This window comes from Neomonachus schauinslandi, chromosome 2 (genome assembly GCF_002201575.2).
Source record: "Neomonachus schauinslandi chromosome 2, ASM220157v2, whole genome shotgun sequence".
NCBI lineage: Eukaryota > Metazoa > Chordata > Mammalia > Carnivora > Phocidae > Neomonachus > Neomonachus schauinslandi.
The window spans coordinates 188553715-188577225 of record NC_058404.1 but is presented as its reverse complement, the minus strand read 5'-3'; the positions used below and the strand labels follow the sequence as shown (position 1 = coordinate 188577225).

General features: G+C 36.9%; 1 protein-coding gene across 1 annotated transcript; it reads left to right on the top strand.

Annotated features, from left to right (window-relative positions):
- Positions 1–10754: 10754 nt before the first annotated feature.
- On the top strand, positions 10755–20178 carry LOC110571331 (developmentally-regulated GTP-binding protein 1-like). The gene is made up of 2 exons (XM_044913109.1): positions 10755–10822; positions 18912–20178. The coding sequence occupies exons 1-2, from the start codon at positions 10755–10757 to the stop codon at positions 20176–20178; spliced, it is 1335 nt and encodes a 444-aa protein (XP_044769044.1).
- The last annotated feature ends 3333 nt before the right edge of the window (positions 20179–23511 follow it).

Below are 23511 nucleotides of genomic sequence, written 5' to 3'. Positions count from 1 at the left end.
AGGCCAGTGGAAAGTGTTTTAATTAAAAGTTGGATTGTGTGAATAATCAAATGCTCATTTTCTCTGCCTTCTGCACTGAGGCATGACACATGCTTGTCTCAATGAGAGTCAGGTGTTTTGCACTTTTCCTTTGTCAGTATGACAAAGGACACATGTTGAAACCTGGGGATCTTTCATGGATTAAGAAGGTGCAAACCAGTGTATGTGGGAGGCAAACAGAAAATGTCAAAGCTCTAAAATGCTTATCCTCAAATCAATGCCATTTTGCTACAGATATGGAAATAGAGATCTTGAGAAAAGACTCCTAAAATCACAGAGTCACAGAGTACATTAGAAGGGCATGAGAAATGGAATCTATGTTACCTCTTGGAATGCACCCAACTCAGTTAAACTAGGAGAGATCCCCCAACAACAGGTCATCCAATATTCTTTATCCAGATAAATTAAAGAAAAAAAATAAATGCCTAAGCATGAGATCTTAGCCAATAGTTCTACTTTGGCTTATCCCAAAAAATGCCCCTATTACAAAATCAACAGGTTTGCTCAGGTTGTGAAGACTGTGCTTTCAACTTCTCTCAACGATTGATGATTCCTGAGTGGCATGGATTAGTAGGAGTTAAATCAAGGTTTCTCAACTTGGGAATTATTGACATTTAGTGCCAGATAGTTCTTTGTTATTGGGGGCTGTCCTGTGCATGTAGGATGTTTAGCAGCATCCTTGGCCTCTACTTACTACATACTAGTATCCCCTCATTCCATTTGTGACAACCAAAAGTGCCTGCAGACATTGTTAAATAGTACCTGAGGGTGGAGAATAGCCCTTACTTGAAAATTAATAAAATAAACCATTCCTATGTATTTATTTCTGATATTCCCTATTGATTAAGCTTAGAAATACCTTTACTTATTCTGAGATCTTATTTTTTTTCTAATCAATTTTTAAATGACTTTTTTTTCTATTTGAATTTAAATTTTGGGTATAAACATAAAATGTTTATTTCTCCTGATCATTGTTTTCAACTATATTATGTGGGTCACTCCTTACCTGCAGAAAAATGGGTTGGCTAAGTGAAGTGCAAGCATATTTCATAGCTTTTTGGACAATTTTAAAAAATGAAGACCTTTTTTTTGAGTATTTTACTACAAAATTGAAGGGAAAGTACAGAAATTTCCAATATTCTCCTTATCCCCACACAAGGAACATCTTCCTCATCAACATTCCCTACCAGTGGTACATTTGTTATTAAGTGACAAACCTACAGTGATACATCGTAGTAACCCCAAATCTGTAAATTACATTGGGGTTCATTGTTGGTGTTACATAGTCTATGGACTTGGACAAATGTATAATGACATGTATTCATTATTAGGGCATCATACAGAATATTTTCACTGCCTTGAAAATCCTCTATACTCCACCTATTCATCCTGCTCTTCCCCCAACCCCTGGCAATCACTGATCTTTTTACTGTCTCCATAGTTTTGTTTTTTCCAGAATGTCATACAGTTGGAATCATACTATAATAATATATGTAGCCTTGTCAGATAGGCTTCTTTCACTTTGATATTCATTAAAGTTTCCCCCACGTCTTCCATGGCTTGATAGTTCATTTCTTTTTAGTGCTGAATAATATCCCATTGTCTGGACGTACCACAGTTTATTTATCCTTTTGCATACTGATGGACATCTTGGTTGCTTCCAGCTTTCAAGCTGCTATAAACATTCATGTAAAGGTTCTTATGTGGGCATAACTTTTCTTTTTCTTCTTAAATATTTTGTTTATTTATTTGAGAGAGAGAGCATGAGTGGGGGTGAGGGGCAGAGGGATAAGCAGAAGCAGACTCTCCACTGAGTAGGGAGCCCAGCAGGGCTGGATCCTAGGACCCTGAAATTATGACCTGAGCCAAAGGCAGATGCTTAATCAGCTGAGCCACCCAGGCACTCCATTTTTCAATTCCTTTGGGTAAATACCAAGAAATGCAATCACTACATTATATAGTTAGTTTTAATGATAAATCATCACCCTGTCATCCAGACTGTACCTTTTTGCCTTCCCCCCAGAAATGAATGAGAATTCTTATTGCTCCACATCCTCACTGGCATTTGCTGTCAGTGTTCTGGATTTTGGCCATTCTTTTTTTTTTTTTTTATTTTTTATTCTTATGTTAATCCCCATACATTACATCATTAGTTTTAGATGAAGTGTTCCATGATTCATTGTTTGTGCATAACACCCAGTGCTCCATGCATAATGTGCCCTCCTCAATACCCACCACCAGGCTAACCCATCCTCCCACCCCCCTCCCCTCTAGAACCCTGTTTCTTTTTCAGAGTCCATCGTCTCTAATGGTTCGTCTACCCTTCTGATTTCCCCCGCTTCATTCTTCCCCTCCCGCTACCTTCTTCTTTTTTTTTTTCTTAACATATATTGCATTATTTGTTTCAGAGGTACACATCTGAGATTCAACAGTCTTGCACAATTCACAGCACTTACCAGAGCACATACCCTCCCCAGTGTCTATCACCCAGTCACCCCATCCCTCCCACCCCACCCCCCACTCCAGCAACCCTCAGTTTGTTTCCTACAATTAAGAATTCCTCATATCAGTGAGATCATATGATACATGTCTTTCTCTGTTTGACTTATTTCACTCAACATAATACCCTCCAGTTCCATCCACGTTGTTGCAAATGGCAAGATCTCATTCCTTTTGATGGCTGCATAATATTCCATTGTATATATATACCACATCTTCTTTATCCATTCATCTGTCGATGGACATCTTGGTTCTTTCCACAGTTTGGCTATTGTGGACATTGCTGCTCTAAACATCGGGGTGCACGTACCCCTTTGGATCCCTACTTTTACATCTTTGGGGTAAATACCCAGTAGTGCAATTGCTGGATCATATGGTAGCTCTATTTTCAACTTTTTGAGGAACCTCCATACAGTTTTCCAGAGTGGCTGCACCAGCTTGCATTCCCACCAACAGTGTAGGAGGGTTCCCCTTTCTCCACATCCCCGCCAACATCTGTCGTTTCCTGACTTGTTAATTTTAGCCATTCTGACGGGTGTGAGGTGGTATCTCATTGAGGTTTTGATTTGGATTTCCCTGATGCTGAGCGATGTTGAGCACTTTTTCATGTGTCTGTTGGCCATTTGGATGTCTTCTTTGGAAAAATGTCTGTTCATGTCTTCTGCCCATTTCTTGATGGGATTCTTTGTTCTTTGGGTGTTGAGTTTGATGAGTTCTTTATAGATTTTGGATACTAGCCCTTTATCTGATATGTCATTTGCAAATATCTTCTCCCATTCTGTCGGTTGTCTTTTGGTTTTGTTGACTGTTTCCTTTGCTGTGCAAAAGCTTTTTATCTTGATGAAGTCCCAATAGTTCATTTTTGCCCTTGCTTCCCTTGCCTTTGGTGATGTTTCTAGGAAAAAGTTGCTTCGGCTGAGGTCAAAGAGGTTGCTGCCTGTGTTCTCCTTTAGGATTTTGATGGACTCCTGTCTCACATTGAGGTCTTTCAACCATTTGGAGTCTATTTTTGTGTGTGGTGTAAGGAAATGGTCCAGTTTCATTCTTCTGCATGTGGCTATCCAATTTTCCCAACACCATTTGTTGAAGAGACTGTCTTTGTTCCATTGGACATTCTTTCCTGCTTTGCCAAAGATGAGTTGACCATAGAGTTGAGGGTCCATTTCTGGGCTCTCTATTCTGTTCCATTGATCTATGTGTCTGTTTTTGTGCCAGTACCATGCTGTCTTGATGCTGACAGCTTTGTAATAGAGCTGGAAGTCCGGAATTGTGATGCCGCCGGCTTTGCTTTTCTTTTTCAACATTCCTCTGGCTATGCGGGGTCTTTCCTGGTTCCATACAAATTTTAGGATTATTTGTTCCATTTCTTTGAAAAAAGTGGATGGTATTTTGATGGGGATTGCATTGAATGTGTAGATTGCTCTAGGTAGCATTGACATCTTCACAATATTTGTTCTTCCAATCCATGAGCATGGAACGTTTTTCCATTTCTTTGTGTCTTCCTCAATTACTTTCATGAGTATTTTATAGTTTTCTGAGTACAGATCCTTTGTCTCTTTGGTTAGATTTATTCCTAGGTATCTTAGGGTTTTGGGTGCAATTGTAAATGGGATCGACTCCTTAATTTCTCTTTCTTCTGTCTTGTTGTTGGTGTATAGGAATGCCACTGACTTCTGTGCATTGATTTTATATCCTGCCACTTTACTGAATTCCTGTATGAGTTCTAGTAGTTTTGGGGTGGAGTCTTTCGGGTTTTCCACATAAAGTATCATATCATCTGCAAAGAGTGAGAGTTTGACTTCTTCTTTGCCAATTTGGATGCCTTTGATTTCTTTTTGTTGTCTGATTGCTGTGGCTAGGACTTCCAATACTATGTTGAATAGCAGTGGTGATAGTGGACATCCCTGCTGTGTTCCTGACCTTAGGGGGAAAGCTCTCAGTTTTTCCCCATTGAGAATGATATTCGCTGTAGGTTTTTCATAGATGGCTTTTATGATATTGAGGTATGTGCCCTCGATCCCTATACTCTGAAGAGTTTTGATCAAGAAAGGATGCTGTGCTTTGTCAAAAGCTTTTTCTGCATCTATTGAGAGGATCATATGATTCTTGTTCTTTCTTTTGTTAATGTATTGTATCACATTGATTGATTTGCGGATGTTGAACCAACCTTGCAGCCCAGGGATAAATCCCACTTGGTCATGGTGAATAATCCTTTTAATGTACTGATGGATCCTATTGGCTAGTATTTTGGTGAGAATTTTTGCATCCATGTTCATCAGGGATATTGGTCTGTAATTCTCCTTTTTGATGGGGTCTTTGTCTGTTTGGGGATCAAGGTAATGCTGGCCTCATAAAATGAGTTTGGAAGTTTTCCTTCCATTTCTATTTTTGGAACAGTTTCAGAAGAATAGGTATTAATTCTTCTTAAAATGTTTGGTAGAATTCCCCTGGGAAGCCCTCTGGCCCTGGGCTTTTGTTTGTTGGGAGATTTTTGATGACTGCTTCAATTTCCTTAGTGGTTATAGGTCTGTTCAGGTTTTCTATTTCATCCTGGTTCAGTTTTGGTAGTTGATACATCTCTAGGAATGCCTCCATTTCTTCCAGGTTATCTAATTTGCTGGCATAGAGTTGCTCATAATATGTTCTTAAAATTGTTTGTATTTCTTTGGTGTTGGTTGTGCTCTCTCCTCTTTCATTCATGATTTTGTTGATTTGGGTCATTTCTCTTCTCTTTTTGATAAGTCTGGCCAGGGGTTTATCAATCTTGTTAATTCTTTCAAAGAACCAGGTCCTAGTTTTGTTGATCTGTTCTACTGTTCTTTTAGTTTCTATTTCATTGATTTCTGCTCTGATCTTTATTATTTCTCTTCTCCTGCTTGGTTTAGGCTTTATTTGCTGTTCTTTGGAAATGATGGAATATGACTGTAAAGATTGAAATTATAAAAAATTTTATAAAAGGAATTGATAAGAAGTTGTTTGAAAAAAGAAATAAGAGGATTTAAAAAAAGAAAAAAGAAAAAAAAAGGGAGAGGATGTGATCAGGCAGGGGAATATAAAACACCATATACTAGAGATTTAGGGTATATTTTAATCTGTTAGAAGAAACTATCTCAAAATTTTAAAGAGAGAACAACTTATATATATAAGCCAAAAATATGGGTAACTACTATGAAGGGATAGAATATGACTCTAAAAATGAAAAATAAAATTTTTTTTTTAAAAAAAGGGATTGATAAGATGTTGGTTGAAAAAGGGAAAAAGAAAAATTCAAAAAGAAAAAAAAAGAAAAAAGTTAAAAAAAAATTAACTTTGAAAGACTAAAGAATCATGGTAAAAAAGCCATGAATTCTATGTGCAGTATTCCCCTCGCGCTGGAGTTCTGCCGTTCTCATTTATCGGTAAACTTGGTCTTGGCTGGCTGTTCTCGCTGATCTTCTGGGGAGGGGCCTGTTGCCGTGGTTTCCAAATGTTTCTGCCGGAGGCGGAATTGCCCCGCCCTTGCCCCCTCCCGCTAAGTAATGTGCTCGGGTTTGCTCTCCGGGGCTTTTGTTCCCTGCGAGCTTTCCGTATAGCTTTGGAGGCGGGGAGAGTGAAAATGGCGGCCTCCCAATCTCCGCCGCGGAGGAGCCGAGAACTCGGGGCCCCGCTTCTCAGTGAACCCCCAGAGAAAAGCCGTCAGTCACTCCCGTCTCCCCGGTCTCCGGCTGCACTCTGTGCTCACCTGGCCTGTGACCCCGCATTTCTATCTCTGACACCCGACCCCGTGTGGCGTCTCCAAACCCAGCAGATCCCTGCGGCGCACTCCCGCGCGGCTCCTCCCAGGGGAGGAAGGTGAGTCTCCCCGGATCTGCCGCTTGTTGGGTCCCTGCTGGAGGAGCAGGGGCCCGACTGTGCCGCGGATCATGGTTTATGGCAACCCCGAGCTGAGAGTCCACGCCTGGGCTCCGCCTCTGCAGCCGGCTTCCCTGCTCCCTTACCTGGGAGCTCTGCCACACTCAGGCACCCCCGGTCTTTCTGTGATCCCGAGGGTCCTGAGACCACACTGTCCCGGAGGGTTCCACCCCCCGCTTAGCCACCAGAGTGACGTCCCTCGGTGGAGCAGACTTTTAAAAGTTCTGATTTTGTGCTCTGCGGCTCTATCACTTGCCAGAAGCGGCTGACAGAGGCCCCTCCCCCGCCGTCTATCCTCCCGAATATCGCCTCAGATTCACTTCTCCGCACGTCCTACCTTCCAGAAAGTGGTCGCTTTTCTGTTCAGAGAGTTGTTGTTATTCCTTTCTTCAGTCTCCTGTTGGGTTTGTAGGTGTTCAGAATGGTTTGATCCCTATCCAGCTGAATTCCTGAGAGGAGATGAAATCCAGGTCTCCTACTCCTCCGCCATCTTGCTCCACCCCCCCGATTTTGGCCATTCTAATAGGTGTGTAGTGGAATCTTATTGTAGTTTTAATTTGCATTTCCTTAATAACATATAAGGGAGAACATTTTGTCATATGCTTATATGTCATCTATGTATCTTCATGTTGAGGTGTCTATTGTCACTGACCCATTATTTAACTAGATTATTTTCTTACTGTCCAGTTTTAAGAGTTCTTTGTATATTTTGGGTAACAGTACTTTAACAGATGTGCCTTTTGAAAGTATTTTCTCCCAGTCTGTAGGTTTTCTTCAAATTTTCTTAACAGTGTATTTCACAGAGCAAAAGTTTTCGATTTTGATGAAATCCAGCTTATTATTTCTTTTTTTGGATTGTGCCTTTGGTGTTACATCAAAAAGTCATCACCAAGGTCACCTAGATTTTCTCCTATTTTACCTTTCAGAAGTTTTATAGTTTTATAGTTTCACATTTTACATTTTTGTTTGTGATCTATTTTTAGTTAGTTTTTGTGATGGGTGTAAGGTCTGTGTCTAAATTTATTTTTTTGCTCATGGATGTCCACTTGTTCCAGCACCATTTGTTGAAAATGTCTTTTCATTTGTCTTTTTTGCATTGTATCACCTTTTCTCCTTTTCAAAGATCAGTTGACTATACTTACATGGCTCAATTTCTGGGTACTCTATTCTGTTCCATTAATTTATTGTCCATTCTTTCACCAATACTACATTGTCTTGTTTACTGCAGCTTTATAGTAAGTCTTGAAATTGAGTAGTGTCAGTCCTCTAACTTTGTTCTTCCTCAATATTATGTTGACTATTGTGAATCTTTTTCCTCTCCATCAAAACTTTAAAATCAGTTTGTCAATATCCATAACACAATTTGCTGAGATTTAGATTGAGACTCCACTAAACCTATAAATAAAGTTGGGAAGAACTGACATCTTGACAGTATTGAGCCTTTTTATCCATGAACATGGAATATTTTACTATTTATTTAGTTCTTTGGTTTTGTTCATCAGAGTTATATAATTTTCCTTATGTAGATCTAGTTCATATTTTGTTAGATTTATACCTAAGTATTTAATTTTGGGGGGTGCTAATGTAAAAAGTATTGTGTTTTAAATTCCAAATTCCACTTGTTATTTGTTGGTTCATTTTTGTTTTGAATTCTGACTAATATTCAACTTCCTCCCCATATCAGATTCAAAGCTCTTCATTGTCCTCAGTTCTGCAAGTCTATGGTTCCGGTTGCACAAGAAGTGCAGGGGAAGGAGCATCATCTCAACTCACATACACAGCACTCCTAGAGAGAGAGAAAATAATCATTCCTTACTTGAAAAAAGACTCACTCATCAGTTGCCATATTTATGTCCCAAAGAGATAAAATGTAGTCTTCTGTATGTATCTTAATTTCAACAAGTAGTGACCACTTGCCTTAGCCATTCTGGATCCTTTGCCCCCTAGATGATTAAGCCCTACTTGTTCCTGAACCTCAGCTGGCAGTCCCTTTTACTGGTCCCCTGATTTTTGTGTTCTTGGCCCATATAACTTTCCCAGCAGGTGTGTGGTTCACATTTTCATCTTCTCTCTTTGACTCTCAATTCAGAACTTGAGGGCATATAATTAATCCATCTTCTTAGAATGCTAGAATTTTAAGGGATGGCCCTACACCTCTCTGTTAGGCAGTCTCACCAGGCGTATTTCTCTGACCTATTTCTCTAAGTCTTAGAAGCATTAGGCAAACTGCCATGTCAATGACTTGACAAATTTTAGATAGGAGGTTATTATGACTCTTGATTTGGCAACCAATAGGCATTTTTGTACACTCCTAACATAGAAAGTAAGTTTCTCCCCGTATTCTCTCCTCTCATTTTTTTGGTAGGGCAGTTTGATGCCTTGTATTAGGATTCAAGTAGTATACAGCCATATTTTAAGTCATTAAATCCCTGTCTTTATCCCTGTGATCACCATTCCTCAAATTATATTACAACTGATTATTTTTCTGATCCATCTTTTCCAATATTTTGTGAGTTTCAGGATGATATTTGAGCCTCCAGCATCAAACATAATTCGTGGAATATACTATGTCAATGATTATTGACCAAATGAATACATAAATAAGTATTTGACAAAGTGATTTTATTAATGTATTTTTACAATATGTTTAAAAGCTTATTCCCTCCTGTGACTCCTTATTTTAATGTAAATGACTTTTTAATTTTTCTTGCTGTGTATTTTCTACATAATATGTTGTACACTTTTATCAAGTTATAAAAGTAAACAAAAATAAAAACAACACAAGGCAGATGAGATTTTGTAATCAGGGTTCATTCTGATTACTAAGTGCTCACTATGTCCCAGGCCTTGTGCTAAGTACTTTGCATTCATTATGTCATTTATTTCTATAAGAATTTGGAATAAATACTAGTAAATCCTCATTTTACTGGTACTTAAAGTTACAAAACTCCACATGTTAGAGATAGAATTTGAGTTCATTCCTATAAGCAGTAAGAAATGTAGCTTTAATCACTATTCTGTACAATTCTGAATTCATTTAAATTTATAAAATAATTTAAGAATAAATAGTCTGTTTTTAACAACAGTTCTTCCACCAAAGTACATTGAATCTATCTGCATTTATCCAGTTTAAATCTTTTTATTTCTCTGTAGAATGCTCTTATTTTTTCATATAAATGCAACATGGTCATTGCCAAATTTACTTATGTTTTTAATTGGCATGTAGAAAGGAATATCTTTCCTCATTATATTTTCTATCTTCTAATTAGTGCTCTATAGGAAAGGTATTAATTTTTTACATTTAAATTTTGTGTCATGTGATCTTAAAAAAACATCATTAGTTGTGAAAATATTTAATATACAAATATCTTGTATTTATTTAATTTTAAGTACTTAAACATTTGCTGAAAAGAATAGCAATTTTAAAATATATTTCCCAATAGTCATTAATCATAAATTTTTATTTATAAGAGATACACATTATAAAATACATTTTGATTACTATATTTGTAAAAAGTTAAAACAAAGAATGAGTTTTACATTTTATCAAATAAATATTCTGTATCTATCTTTACCTGAATTATGGAGTACATTATCTTGATATATTTATATAAACCCCAATTTTAAAAATAAACTAATATTTTTCTTAGAATGTTAGTCTTCTATTTCTATTTTATTAACTGTGGAAAATGAAGGAAAATATATTGGATAAAAATGAAGCAGACTATAACACTAATGAATCCCAATCTCTAGAGAACCACTGCTAATATTTTTATTTCCTGTCCTTTATGCATATTGTTCTTCTTTTTATTATTACTTGGTATCTTTATTGATCATTACTTTGCATAAAATGTGTCTTGTTCTAGTAATAATATCCATCTCTAAATTTTACTTAACTATCTCCTTGTGGAATACATATTTTAGAAAGTGGGGGATAAGGGGAGAATGGAGAGATAAAATTAGGAATAAATATAATAATCATTAGATTTTATAGTATGTTGGGAGGGGAGAAGTATTATAGAACAAAATTAGCGCAGGGATAAGGGACTCAGCAGGACTGGAGTTGGTGCTGCATTTTTTAATTGGTTGTTAAGAGTAGCTATTGGAGCAAAGAAGAAGTAAGCCATACCCACACAGAGATAATTTTCAAGGCAGAGAGAACCTCCTGGGCAAATAGCCTGAAGTGGAAGTTTGTCTACTATGTTTGAAGAACAGTAAGGAGGCCAATGTAGTTAGAGCTGAGAGACTAAGAGGGAAATTAAAAATAGAAGAGGCAAGTTCTAATAGATTCAAATTGCAAGTGCCTTCTAAGCCATCATAAGGACATGGGGACAACCTTTCATTCTGGGAGAAATGAAGAGTCACTAGAGAATTCAGAGCAGAGCACTGACAGGTACCCTCTTATATAAGTCTTTGATCATGCATTTAATTAATTCTTATGGAAGAAGTATTATTAGGGGATTAGTGGGCCAATGGTATGAACATTTCCAGTGCTATTTTACTTACAATGTTAAACTAATTTCCCATCTGGTTGTACAGCAATGAATAACCCCAAGACAGTACACCAGGATGTTCTACTTCACCACATTCTCACCAGTACAAGACAGTGTTTTTCAGACTCCTGCAGCTGCCAACTACTTAAGAAATGAGCTTCACATCACAATCTAGTACATAAATACATACATGCATGTGTCTATAGATATAGGCATGGATGGGGACATAGATAAACAATTTCTAGTTATTCTTAATAAGGGCAATGGTATGTTTTTTTGTTTGTTTTTTTCATTTGTTTGTTTTGTTTTTTTTAGAGAGAGTGCATATGTACAAGTGGGAGTGGGGGGGTTCAGAGTGAGAGGGAGAGAGAGAATCTCAAGCAGGCTCCACACTCAGCACAGAGCCCGACGCAGGGCTGATCTCATGACTATGAGATCATGCATGACCCCAGCCAAAATCAAGAGTCTGCTGCTTAACCGACTGAGCTACCCAGGCACCCCAAGGGCAATGGTTTTTTTGTTTTCTATCTCATTTTTTCATTTATTTAAAAAATATTTTCTGAAGCCATTAAATTAATGTCAAAACATACTTTCAGATCATATTTTCTAGCCACTCTTTTGAATATTAGAGATGATCTTAATCCTTTGTGTGAATTTATTTGCATAAAAGTGACATTAGCCATCTATAATATCTGCCTGTTAATGTAGTTCATGTTGACCTATGACCGTTATTTTATTTTTATATAAGAAAATTAATCAATTCGGGGCACCTGGGTGGCTCAGTCGTTAAGCATCTGCCTTTGGCTCAGGTCATGATCTCAGGGTCCTGGGATCGAGCCCCGCATCGGGCTCCCCGCTCGGAGGGAAGCCTGCTTCTCCCTCTCCCACTCCCCCTGCTTGTGTTCCCTCTCTCGCTGTGTCTCTCTCTGTCAAATAAATAAATAAATAAAATCTTTAAAAAAAAAAAGAAAATTAATCAATTCTTTCATACAATGTTTTAATATTTAAAATTTTAGGCATATAGAAATTTTTTAAAAATTGGCTTTACAAATATTTGGACTCTATATCCAATTCTTTAATCAAAAGATTATGCCTTTTTACCTTTCAGGTGAGGTCCAAATTTGATTTTTATTCCAAAATAAAAAAACCCACTTATAATGATTCTTTTTTCTGATCTCTTTCAGGAATCATTGTTTGCAATTCATTTATTTTCATCAAAAATCTACAATTGTTAAACTAGTTCAATTATAATAACCCTATACCGTATTTATTGGTTTGCTAAGGCTACCATAACAAAGTAAAACAGACTGGGTGGTTTAAACAACGCAAATGTATTTTCTCACAGTTCTAGAGGCTGGAGATCAGGTGTCTGCATTTTTAGCTTCTTCTGAGGTCTGTCCTTGCCTTACAGATGGTTGTCTTCTTCCTGTATCTTCAAATATTCTTCCCTCTATTATGTCTGTGTCCTAATCTTTTCTTTTTATAAAGACACCTGTGGTATTGAATTAGGGCCCATCCTAGTCACTTCATTTTAACTTAATTACCTTTTTAAAGACCCCATCTCCAAATACAGTCACAGCCTAAAGTACTATGGGGTTAGTATTTTAAGATATGAATTTTGAGGGGAAGAAAATTTAGCCTATAGCGTCATATTTTAATACTATGTAGTTTCATAGTGCTTTCTGATATATTTAATAAAACAGACTTGTTGTTTTTAACCAGCAAGTAAAGTGATGACTTTTGCTTTTTTCATGTTAAGAAAAATGTTATCTTTTTGTCAGTTTTGTAGGAGTTACCATTAGGAGGACATTATATTTTATGGAATTCCTATTGTGTTCTTACTAACATGTTAATATAATTTGTCAGATTCATCATGTCCATAGTGAGATTAAAGGTTTTTTTTTCAAGGTAGATATTGTTTTTTAAATATCCTGTTGAAATCAGTTTTTAGTATTTCATGTATAAGTTTCATTTGTATCCATAAATGATATTTTATATTTTCACGTTTAGCATTTCCTTTTTCAGGTATAAATGTATCTCATAAATAAGTTATGCAATATTCCATCATGTTTAATTATTACAGTTTATAGACATTGAAACTAAACTCTTCAAACGAAAATTTAAAAATATCTCACCCGTAAATTTTCTGTAGTCTTCAATATTTTGAAGACACGTTCTTGATCATTTTTGCATTGTCCTGTATGATTTTTATCAATCCAGGTTTTTAAATCTCTTTTAGAGTCAGCCTTAATAAGCTACTTTTTCTTTTTTTTCTTTTTTCTTTTTTTTTTTTAAAGATTTTATTTATTTATTTGACAGAGAGAGACACACAGTGAGAGAGGGAACACAAGCAGGAGGAATGGGAGAGGGAGAAGCAGGCTTCCTGCTGAGCAGGGAGCCCGATGTGGGGTTCAATCCCAGGACCCCGGGATCATGACCTGAGCCGAAGGCAGACGCTTAACGACTGAGCCACCCAGGCGCCCCAGTAAGCTACTTTTTCTTTTTCCAAAAAAAGTGTTCATGCTGTAAAAATTTCTGAAACACAAATACTTGTGCAAAGTATTATCTGGTACAAGCTTAGCCCTTACTCTCATATTTGTATTTCTCATACTGTTCTAATTTTCGGTATTTGTTTTTTTCTCTGTCTCTTCCATTTTATAGAATTATTTATTTTCAAAAAACCAGCTCTGTTTTCTTTTTTCTTCTCTATTTTTTCAAATTCTTACATTTTTCTTTTTATCCTGATAATTGCATTTATCTCCCTGTTTTCAGTGATTATTTTTTATCTTTTTTTCTAAATCCTGAACTGAACTTTTAAAATATATTTTACTTTCTGTTTAAATAATAAAAACGATATGGGAATAAATTCTGCTTAGGCCATGATGAGGCATGTTTCATCTTAAGAATTTGTGACTACATTGTTATACCCTTTTTAAATAAATAAGGGAAATATTGCTATTGTTGTGATTGCATTGCTGTTGTGTTGGCAGATAGGGTGTTGAGGTTAAACCTTCCAGTAGTTGAGCCCCTCAGATATTTCTTTTTCTTTCACTCAAATCCTTTATGTGTTTTCATGTTCTGCCTTGTGAATAGATAGGAAATAACTTCAAGGACAGGGTGATTTACAGATTTTGACCTAGACTATTTCAAGAGATACGGAATGGATATATGTTTGTGTCATCATCATTTTTTTTTTTAAAGATTTTATTTATTTATTTGAGAGAGAGAATGAGAGAGAGAGAGCACATGAGAGGGGGGAGGGTCAGAGGGAGAAGCAGACTCCCCGCCGAGCAGGGAGCCCGACGCGGGACTCGATCCCGGGACTCCAGGATCATGACCTGAGCCAAAGGCAGTCGCTTAACCGACTGAGCCACCCAGGCGCCCTGTGTCATCATCATTTAAGAGATATTACTACATGAAAATTGTAGGAAAATGGGAACTTTGGATTGAAAATTGGTGGATATATAATTGAGAATTGTTTTATTATTAGAATATACATGTGTATAAACCTATGTGTGTGTGTATGTATCACAGAGATATGATCATCCACCTGAAATTTTGTTTTGTCAAAAATTGGTTGCTATATGATCTCTACAACAAAATCGGTTGAGGGGTGAACTTCATACCCTGGCAGCGTGAGTCCTTGAAAAAAATTACTTAATTTCTCCATTCCAAGGTTTATGTCTCACATGATTAAATGAGGGAATGCATTTCAAGGCCTAACACAGTGCCTGGTTCGTAGTTTTCCCTCAATAAATTGTGTCGACAGAGTAATTGATAGAGCATCGATCCCCATAGCCTCCCCTCCTTTATCACCCATCACATTCCCCACCACTCAAACTTGAGTTTTCTTGTACAACCAAGGTTATTTGTGAATGCAGTATGAGATAGCCACACAGTGGGTAAATATTCTGTACTCCGAGTCCCAGGAGTTCCCCTTGTTCTCCCTGCTAACCTCTTCCATTTCAGGATCATGTCTTAGGGCAGGTTTTGTGTTGGATGAATAACTGGCTTTTGTGTAATAAACATGACTATCCAAATGGTCCCCTGATATACAGAAGAAAGAGCTGGACAGTGGAATCCAATAGGGTGGGATTCAGAGGTTGGCTTTATGAACTTCATCAAGGTATTTAATCTAATGTAAGTTTTTTATCCTTATTTTCAAAATATGGTAATCACAGTCAATACTCAGTGGGGTTGTATGGATTGAATGAGCAGGCACATGTGACACCAAAGAAAACAAAAAATCATTCCAGGGCTTGATGTGAAACACAAGGTAATTGGCTCTACTCAGCATACCCTATGCTGTTCTAGTCAATCTTAAAAGCCGTTAGTAAAAATATTATTGCATGCATTTTACATGTTCACTTCTGTTCCTCAGGATCTTGCACATCTTACTTTGCAGTGTCTGTGTGTCTTGGGGTGTCTTCTCTACAGCTTTCCTCTCTTGAGTTTTCTGCCAGTGTTCATCCCACAGAGTTTCGTTTGGGTTTTATAATCCATTTCATCTCTCCTCTAATGTTTCATTCCCTCTCCTCCCGGGGCACCTCTGAAATCTTACATATGGTTCAGCCATTTTACACTTCCTGAAACATTTAAACCCTTGATTAAATAAATATCTGCTCAAAAGAGCATAAAATACTTTGATTAAGTACATAAACACTCAGAAACACATACAGTTCTTATAAACACTTTATGTACTACATTAAGTTCAAAATTGGTGACACATGTTTAATGTCACATTTGAACAAACACAAAGCTTAATGTGAAAAAGATTAAGTAAATAAGTGTCAGAAACACACTTTTTATAATGGAGCACAACCTGTCACCTGCCAGGAACAGTATTTATAAATTATTGGGTATGGTCTGTGTGATTACTCATTGATTGCCTATTATTTTGAAAAATTTTATAAAGTTCATCACTAATTCATCACAAAAAATTAGCAAACTGGAAAAAAGGAATGTCTTTACCTTGTTAAAGACTTTTGCTGAGCCTTTGAAATATCATGCTTAAATATGACATTGTGAAAGTGGTCCTATTAAAATTACGCAGAAAGCAAGTGTGCTCATCATCATTCTTACTACTGAATATTTATCAGAACCTCTGAGACAAGGCAAAAGTTTATATAACAATTGGGAAAGAAGAGCTAAAATTACCATTTATTTTCATGAAATAGGATTTAATTTATAAAAAGTCCAAAAATATCTATAAAGTATTAAAAGCAATAAGATGACAATAAGAATGCCACTGACAAGCAAGTGTCCAAACCAGTGTTCTCATCTACCACTAACCGCCAATGAAATAGGATACGTTATGACACAGAATAGCAAGAACTATCATAAAGTATGTAAGTAAATTTAAAAATTTGAGCACAAAACTATTACAATACAATTTGAAATTTATTAACCTAAATTAAAAAATAAGTTAAGCTAATGTTTCTGAATTATTAGACTCAACGCCATAAAGATGTCAGATAACACTAAATTAATTTCTAAAATCAATGCAATTTAAATTGGAATCCCTCTCGGGTATATTATGGAACTTGACAAATTGATCTTAAAGTTCTATGGAACCATAAGAATATCTAGTAAGTAAAATTATCTATGATGTATTTGAAGAACAAAGTTGGGCAATTGGTTCTCTCATATATCAAAGCTATTTTAACAGTAAGTTAAATAGGACCACATGCTATAGAGACAATAACAGACAAATTGGCCACTGGAACAGAATAGAAAACCCGTAGAGACACACACACACACACACATGTGCACACACACACACACTCACACACACATACACTAGGGCAGAGGTTGCATTACAACCAAGTGGGAAGCAGCTATATTGCTCATTAAATGATGAAAGGAACATTGATTTTCTTTATGGAAAAGTAGATCTCTGTGTCATACCATGGACAAAAACAAATTTCACATATATTAAAAGTGTAAATATTACAATGGTAGAAGTGGAATGAATTATTTAATGGAGATGAAAAACAACTCAAAAATAAAATTGATAAATAAAATAAATAACTTCTACTAGAAAGACAATATACACAAATTTAAAAGATAAGCCATAGCCTTTGAGAAGATATTTGCCATGTATGTTGGATAAAGATTTAATGTCCAGAAAATATTATATACCACTACATATTATTTTCTTTTTAAAGACAAAAACCATCACCCCACACCGACACAAAATGGGCAAATCATTTTAATAGATAATTCACAAAATAATAGAATTGAATGAATAAAAATGATGTAAAAGTACACATCATCATAGAAAGGTAAATAAAAAATGAAATACTGTCTCAGACATCTGATTTCTAAAAAATAGAGTCTGATGATACCAAGGCAGGAGAAAGTATGAAGAGAAAATCTCATAAACGCTAATAATTAATTTATAGATGCATATATCCTATAAACCAGTGATTCTAATCCTCAGTTTATTTAATTAATTAATTAATTTATTTATTTATTTATTAAAGATTTTATTTATTCATTTGAGACACAGAGATACAGAGAGAGAGAGAGCATGAGCAGGGAGAGAGGCAGAGGGAGAGGGAGAAGCAGGCTCCCCGCCGAGCCAGGAGCCCGATGCGGGGCTTGATCCCAGGACCCTGGGATCATGACCTGAGCCGAAGGCAGACGCTTAACCATCTGAGCCACCCAGGCACCCCTAATCCTCAGTTTAATTACTAAGAAGAAGCTTTGGTTCTAAACGTCACATTCTGAGTTTCTGGGTAGACAAATGGGAGACACTATTCAGCCTAGTATATTATACAAAGGGAAATGCATAACAAGAAAGTTTATCACAGCACTGTTTGCCATGGGGATAATTTAAAACAACAAAATCTCCATTAGTATACCAGTGAATAATAAATAATGACACAAGCAATGGAGTTTGTACAGCTATTAAAATGATGTACAGCCACAAAAATCATTTTGACCTATGGATGTCAAAATTGATAAATCTTAAGAACATACCATAGATTAAAAAAATAACATTGTAGAATATTTAGCAATATGACAATATCTGATGTATAAGTGTGACAAATATACAAAACAGGATATAGTTGATACATATAAAATAAAATATACATATATGTGGGGTTACTTGCACATTGATTTTAAGATAGTGATTATCTAGGTGCGCCTGGGTGGCTCAGTTGGTTAAGCATCTGACTCTGGATTTCAGCTCAGGTCCTGATCTCACTGTTGTGAGATTGAGCCCCATGCTGGGCTCCAGGCTGGCTGTAGAGTCTGCTTAACATTCTCTCTCCCTCTCCTTCTGCCCCTCCCCCATCTCTCCCTCTCTTAAAAAAAACAGTGATTATCTCTAAAGGGGAAGGTGGAGAAAATGAATCAGAAGTCAATGAATGCTTCAAATATATTTGTAACATTTTCTTTAAATGGGGGATAATTGGAACAAATGTGGCAAAATGTTAACATCTAATGCATTTGAATTGCTAATATAGAGGAGAGTCTCTCAACCTCTGTACTCTTGGTATTCTGGGCAACAGTCTTTGTGCACTGTAGGATATTTAGATGTTTAGCAGCCTCTAGCCTCTATCCCCTAATGCCAGTCAGTAGCAAACCTCTCCCCATGCCCACAGTTATGACAACCAAAATGTTGCCAAACATTTTGCTCGGGCGGGGGGAGGAATTAACTCTGGTTGAGAACCACTGGTATAAAATATTTACTAAGTCCTTCTTTTTATATTTCTGTATATTTGAAATATTTCATTATATCTTATGCCAAAATATAAAAATATATATGTATATTTCCTGCATACTAAGTTTCATAGACAATTATAGGCTATGTTAGCATGCATAAAGTATGCCATGTTATAACTGACAGAATTTTTAAATAAAATTTCTTGAGGTAGAATTTAGATACAATAAATGAATACCCCCCAAAAATACAAACAATAAATAAAAAGGCTTAAGTAACCAATACAATTTTTTATTAATTTTGTGTGAATTGTTTAGGAAAGACTGCACCAAAGAAAATTTGGTTCCAAAGAAACCAAAGAAAGTTCAGTTTCACCTTAAAGGATGTATAGGATTCTACAAGTTTGAAAAGTGGTGGAAGAGCGGTTGTGTGAGGGGAAGTAGTCTGTGTGGAGGCCACTACGCTCTCCCCGCAACACCCCGTACTCGCCAATCAGCCAAGATTGCAGAGATTGAAGCTGAGATGGCTCAGACTCAAAAGAACAAGGCCACAGCACACCACCTAGGGCTGCTTAAGGCTCGCCTTGCTAAGCTTCGTAGAGAGCTCATTACCCCAAAAGGTGGTGGTGGTGGTGGGCCAGGAGAAGGTTCTGATGTGGCCAAGACAGGTGATGCTCGAATTGGGTTTGTGGGTTTTCCATCAGTGGGGAAGTCAACACTGCTTAGTAACCTGGCAGGGGTATATTCTGAGGTGGCAGCCTATGAGTTCACTACTCTGACCACTGTGCCTGGTGTCATCAGATACAAAGGTGCCAAGATCCAGCTCCTGGATCTTCCAGGTATCATTGAGGGTGCCAAGGATGGGAAAGGTAGAGGCCGTCAAGTCATTGCAGTGGCCCAAACATGTAACTTGATCCTGATTGTTCTGGATGTCCTGAAACCCTTGGGACACAAAAAGATAATTGAAAATGAGCTGGAAGGCTTTGGCATTCGCTTGAACAGCAAACCCCCCAACACTGGCTTTAAGAAGAAGGATAAAGGAGGCATTAATCTCATGGCCACTTGCCCTCAGAGTGAGCTGGATGCTGAAACTGTGAAGAGCATTCTGGCTGAATACAAAATTCACAATGTTGATGTGACACTGCGTAGTGATGCCACAGCGGATGACCTCATCGACATGGTAGAAGGAAACAGAGTTTATATCCCTTGTATCTATGTGTTGAATAACATTGATCAGATCTCCATTGAGGAATTGGATATCATCTATAAGGTGCCTCACTGTGTACCCATCTCTGCCCATTACCACTGGAATTTTGATGACCTCTTGGAAAAGATCTGGGACTATCTGAAACTAGTAAGGATTTACACCAAACCCAAAGGCCAGTTGCCCGATTATACATCCCCAGTGGTGCTGCCTTACTCTAGGACTATATTGGATGATTTCTGCATGAAGATTCACAAAAATCTTACCAAAGAATTTAAATATGCTCTGGTCTGGGGTCTGTCTGTGAAACACAATCCTCAAAAAGTGGGTAAAGATCATACATTGGAGGATGAGGATGTCATTCAGATTGTGAAGAAGTGAAACCTTCCCCTCTACCCATGTGCTGGGCCAACCATAGCAGCTTTTCCCATGACCAAGCACTTTACCCCAAACCCCTTCGAGCTTTGGCAGCCAGTGGATCAGGATTCAGGGGAGGGAGATGAAGGCATCCAAGCTGGAACTTTGTCTTAATTTGGTGTCACCTTGTAAATCCAACTGCATAAAGCACCTGGTAGGCCATCCAGCTATATGCAAAAAAAAAAAAAAAAAAAAAGTGGTGAAAGAAGAGCATGATATGTAGAATGAAGAGCAAGGAGGTAGAAACTGTGTAATAATTTTATGGAAGGGTGAGTTCCTTTATGAAATCAAAACACAGGGCAGAGGTGTCAAATTTTAATGCCTTCTATGGTGGCAGTATATATGTGTGGAGCAAATTAGGAGCAGTAAGGAAATTGGGAGCAGTGCGGCATATCAAAATTGGAAGGAACATCTAGAGTGAAGATTTAGTCCACATGTTTAATGATCTCTGTTTTCAAATTGTGGAGGGGACTAACCTGATATGAGGCTCATAAGGAATGACTGATATCATTAAAAAATAAAATTAATATTCCTATAGAATGTTAACATGTTAAAAATTAGCTTGAGAGATCAACAACATCATGGATTAGAAGTCTTAATATGGTTAGTATGGCAATTCTCCAGAAATTGATTTATAGATAAATGCAGTCCCACATATATTTTAGAAATTGACAAGCTGATTCTCAAACTCCACATAAAAATATAAAGTATCTAGAATATCCAAATCAATCTTATAAAGAACTTATACTACATGTCTTTGAGAGTTACTATAAAGCTACATAATCAAGAAATGTGGTAGTGGTGCAAGAACAGCATAAAGACCAGTAAGACAGGGAAGCTGGGTGGCTCAGTTGGTTAAACGTCTGCTTTCACCTTAGATCATGATCCCAGGGTCCTGGGATCGAGTCTCACTTTGGGCTCCTTGCTCAGCTGGGAGTCTGCTCTCCCCTTACCTGCTCCACTCCCTGCTTGTGCTCTCTCTCTCTTTCTGACAAATATATAAATAAATTATTTAAAAAAAATAAAAAAGCACCAGTAGGACAGAATAGAGCCCAACAAGAGGCACAATCATTCAGTCTTTTGATTTTCTACAAAGATGCCTGTGTAGTCAATTTTTTTGTCTTTTCAACCAGTTATACTGGAATAAAGAAATACTATACTGTTTCCTGTACGTTGTAACATATACAAAAATTAATTCAGGATACATCATAGATCTAAACATAGAAACCTAAAAACCTTTAACTTTTTGGAGGAAAACATCAGCATTTCTTTATGATTTCAGTCTATGTAAAGGTTTCTTAGGCCAGAGACAAAAGAAAAAAAAAATTATAGTGAAAGAACAAATTGACAAATTTAGACTTCATCAACAATTAAAATCAAATTTAAAAATGTTTTCTCAAAAAAAGGACACCATTAATAAAAATAATAGGAATGCCACAGATACAGAGAAAATATTTTCAGAAATAATAAGTGTTGGGATGCCTGGGTGGCTCAGTTGGTTAAGCTTCCGCCTTTGACTCAGGTCATGATCCCAGGGTCCTGGGATCCAGCCCTGCATCCAGGCTCCCTGCTCATCAGGCCTGCTTCTTCCTCTCCGTGCCACTCCCCCTGCTTGTGAGTGCTTGCTCGCACTCTCTGACAAATAAAATCTTAAAAAATTAACAAGTGTTGGTGGAAATGTGGAGAAAATGGAACTCTTGTGCACTCTTGGTGGGAATGCAAACTGGTGCAATCACCATAGAAAACAGTATGAAGAGTCCTCAAAAAAATAGACCAATTGATCCATATGATACAATAATTCCATTACTAGGTATTTACTCAAAGAAAACTAAAACACTAATTTGAAAACATATATGCACGCTATGTTTATTGCAGCATTATTTACAAGAGCCAAGATATGGAAGCAACCTAAGTGTGCACTGTTAGATGAATGGATAAGGAAGATGTATGCACACACACACACACACACACACACACACACACACACACCCCCCTGATGTCACACTATGTAGCCATAAAAAGGATGGGATCATGCTATTTGCAACAACATGGATGGACCTAGAGGATATTATGTGAAGTGAAATAAGTCAGACTGAGAAAAACAAATACCATACGATTTTACTCATTTGTGGAATCTAAAAAACAAAACAAATAAATAAACAAATGAATAGCAGAATCAGACACGTAAATACAGAGAATAAAATGATGGTTGCCAGAGGGGATGCACTGGGGGATGGGCAAAATATGAAGGGGAATGAGAGATATAAGCTTCTTGTTATGAAATGAATAAGTAACAGGAATAAAGACATAGAATAAGGAATATAGTCAATGATGTTGTAACAGTGTTGTATGGTGGCAGATGGTAGCTACACTTGTGGTGAGCCTAACACTTAGAAAAGTTGAATCACTATGTTGTACACCTCAAACTAATACAACATTGTGTGTCAACTAACTCAAATAAAAACAAATTTTTGGGGGTGCCTGGGTGGCTCAGTCAGTTAAGTGTCTGCCTTTGGCTCAGATCATGATCTCAGGGTCCTGGGATAGAGCCCTACTTAGGGGGGGGGTCCCTGTTCAGTGGCGGGTCTTCTTCTTCCTCTCCCTTTGCCCTTCCCCCCAATCATGCTCTATCTCTCTCAAATAAATAAATAAAATCTTAAAAAAATAAAGATAAAATAGAATAAAAAACCAAAATTTTGAAAAGAATATATATCTGACCAAACACCAGTATTCAGGATACATATGTAACTTCTATAACTTATTAATAAAAAGACAAACCAACCAAATAAAAAAAGAACAAGAAGTTGGACACGACACAAAGAAATCTGTAGGAATAGCCAATGGACACTTGAAAATATGTTTACAATACTGTAATCTGGAAAATGGCAATTAAAAAAAAAAAACAAACAGGACAAAGCATACACCTGCCAACAATAACAGCAAATGCTGAGAGTAAGTGGATAAATTGCAATTCTCACACTTTGTTGGTAGGAGTGTAAAGTGGTAAAACCACTTTAGAAACAGGTTTTGTAATTTAAAATTTTTATTTATCCAGAAATGTGTTCTCTATTAGAGAAAGATCTATAGGTGCTTCTTGTTTCTGCATCACTGGGAATATTTCATGTACACCATTTAAAAACTTCCCACACTAGTCGTGTTGTATTTAACATGTTAATTTAATGCCTAAGGAAATGCCAATTATAAAATCATGCAAGCCTTCAGTGCACACATGAGTTTTCATATAGTCTGAGGGTGTTCCAAGATATGCACAATTAGAATTAAAATAAAAATTTTGGA

Bases quoted from the DNA above. Each gene is read 5' to 3' on its own strand.
- LOC110571331 (XM_044913109.1), top strand. From the start codon at position 10,755: ATGGGGACAACCTTTCATTCTGGGAGAAATGAAGAGTCACTAGAGAAT. The intron at 10,823-18,911 runs GTACCCTCTTAT...TGAATTGTTTAG, and splicing joins TCAGAGCAGAGCACTGACAG to GAAAGACTGCACCAAAGAAA.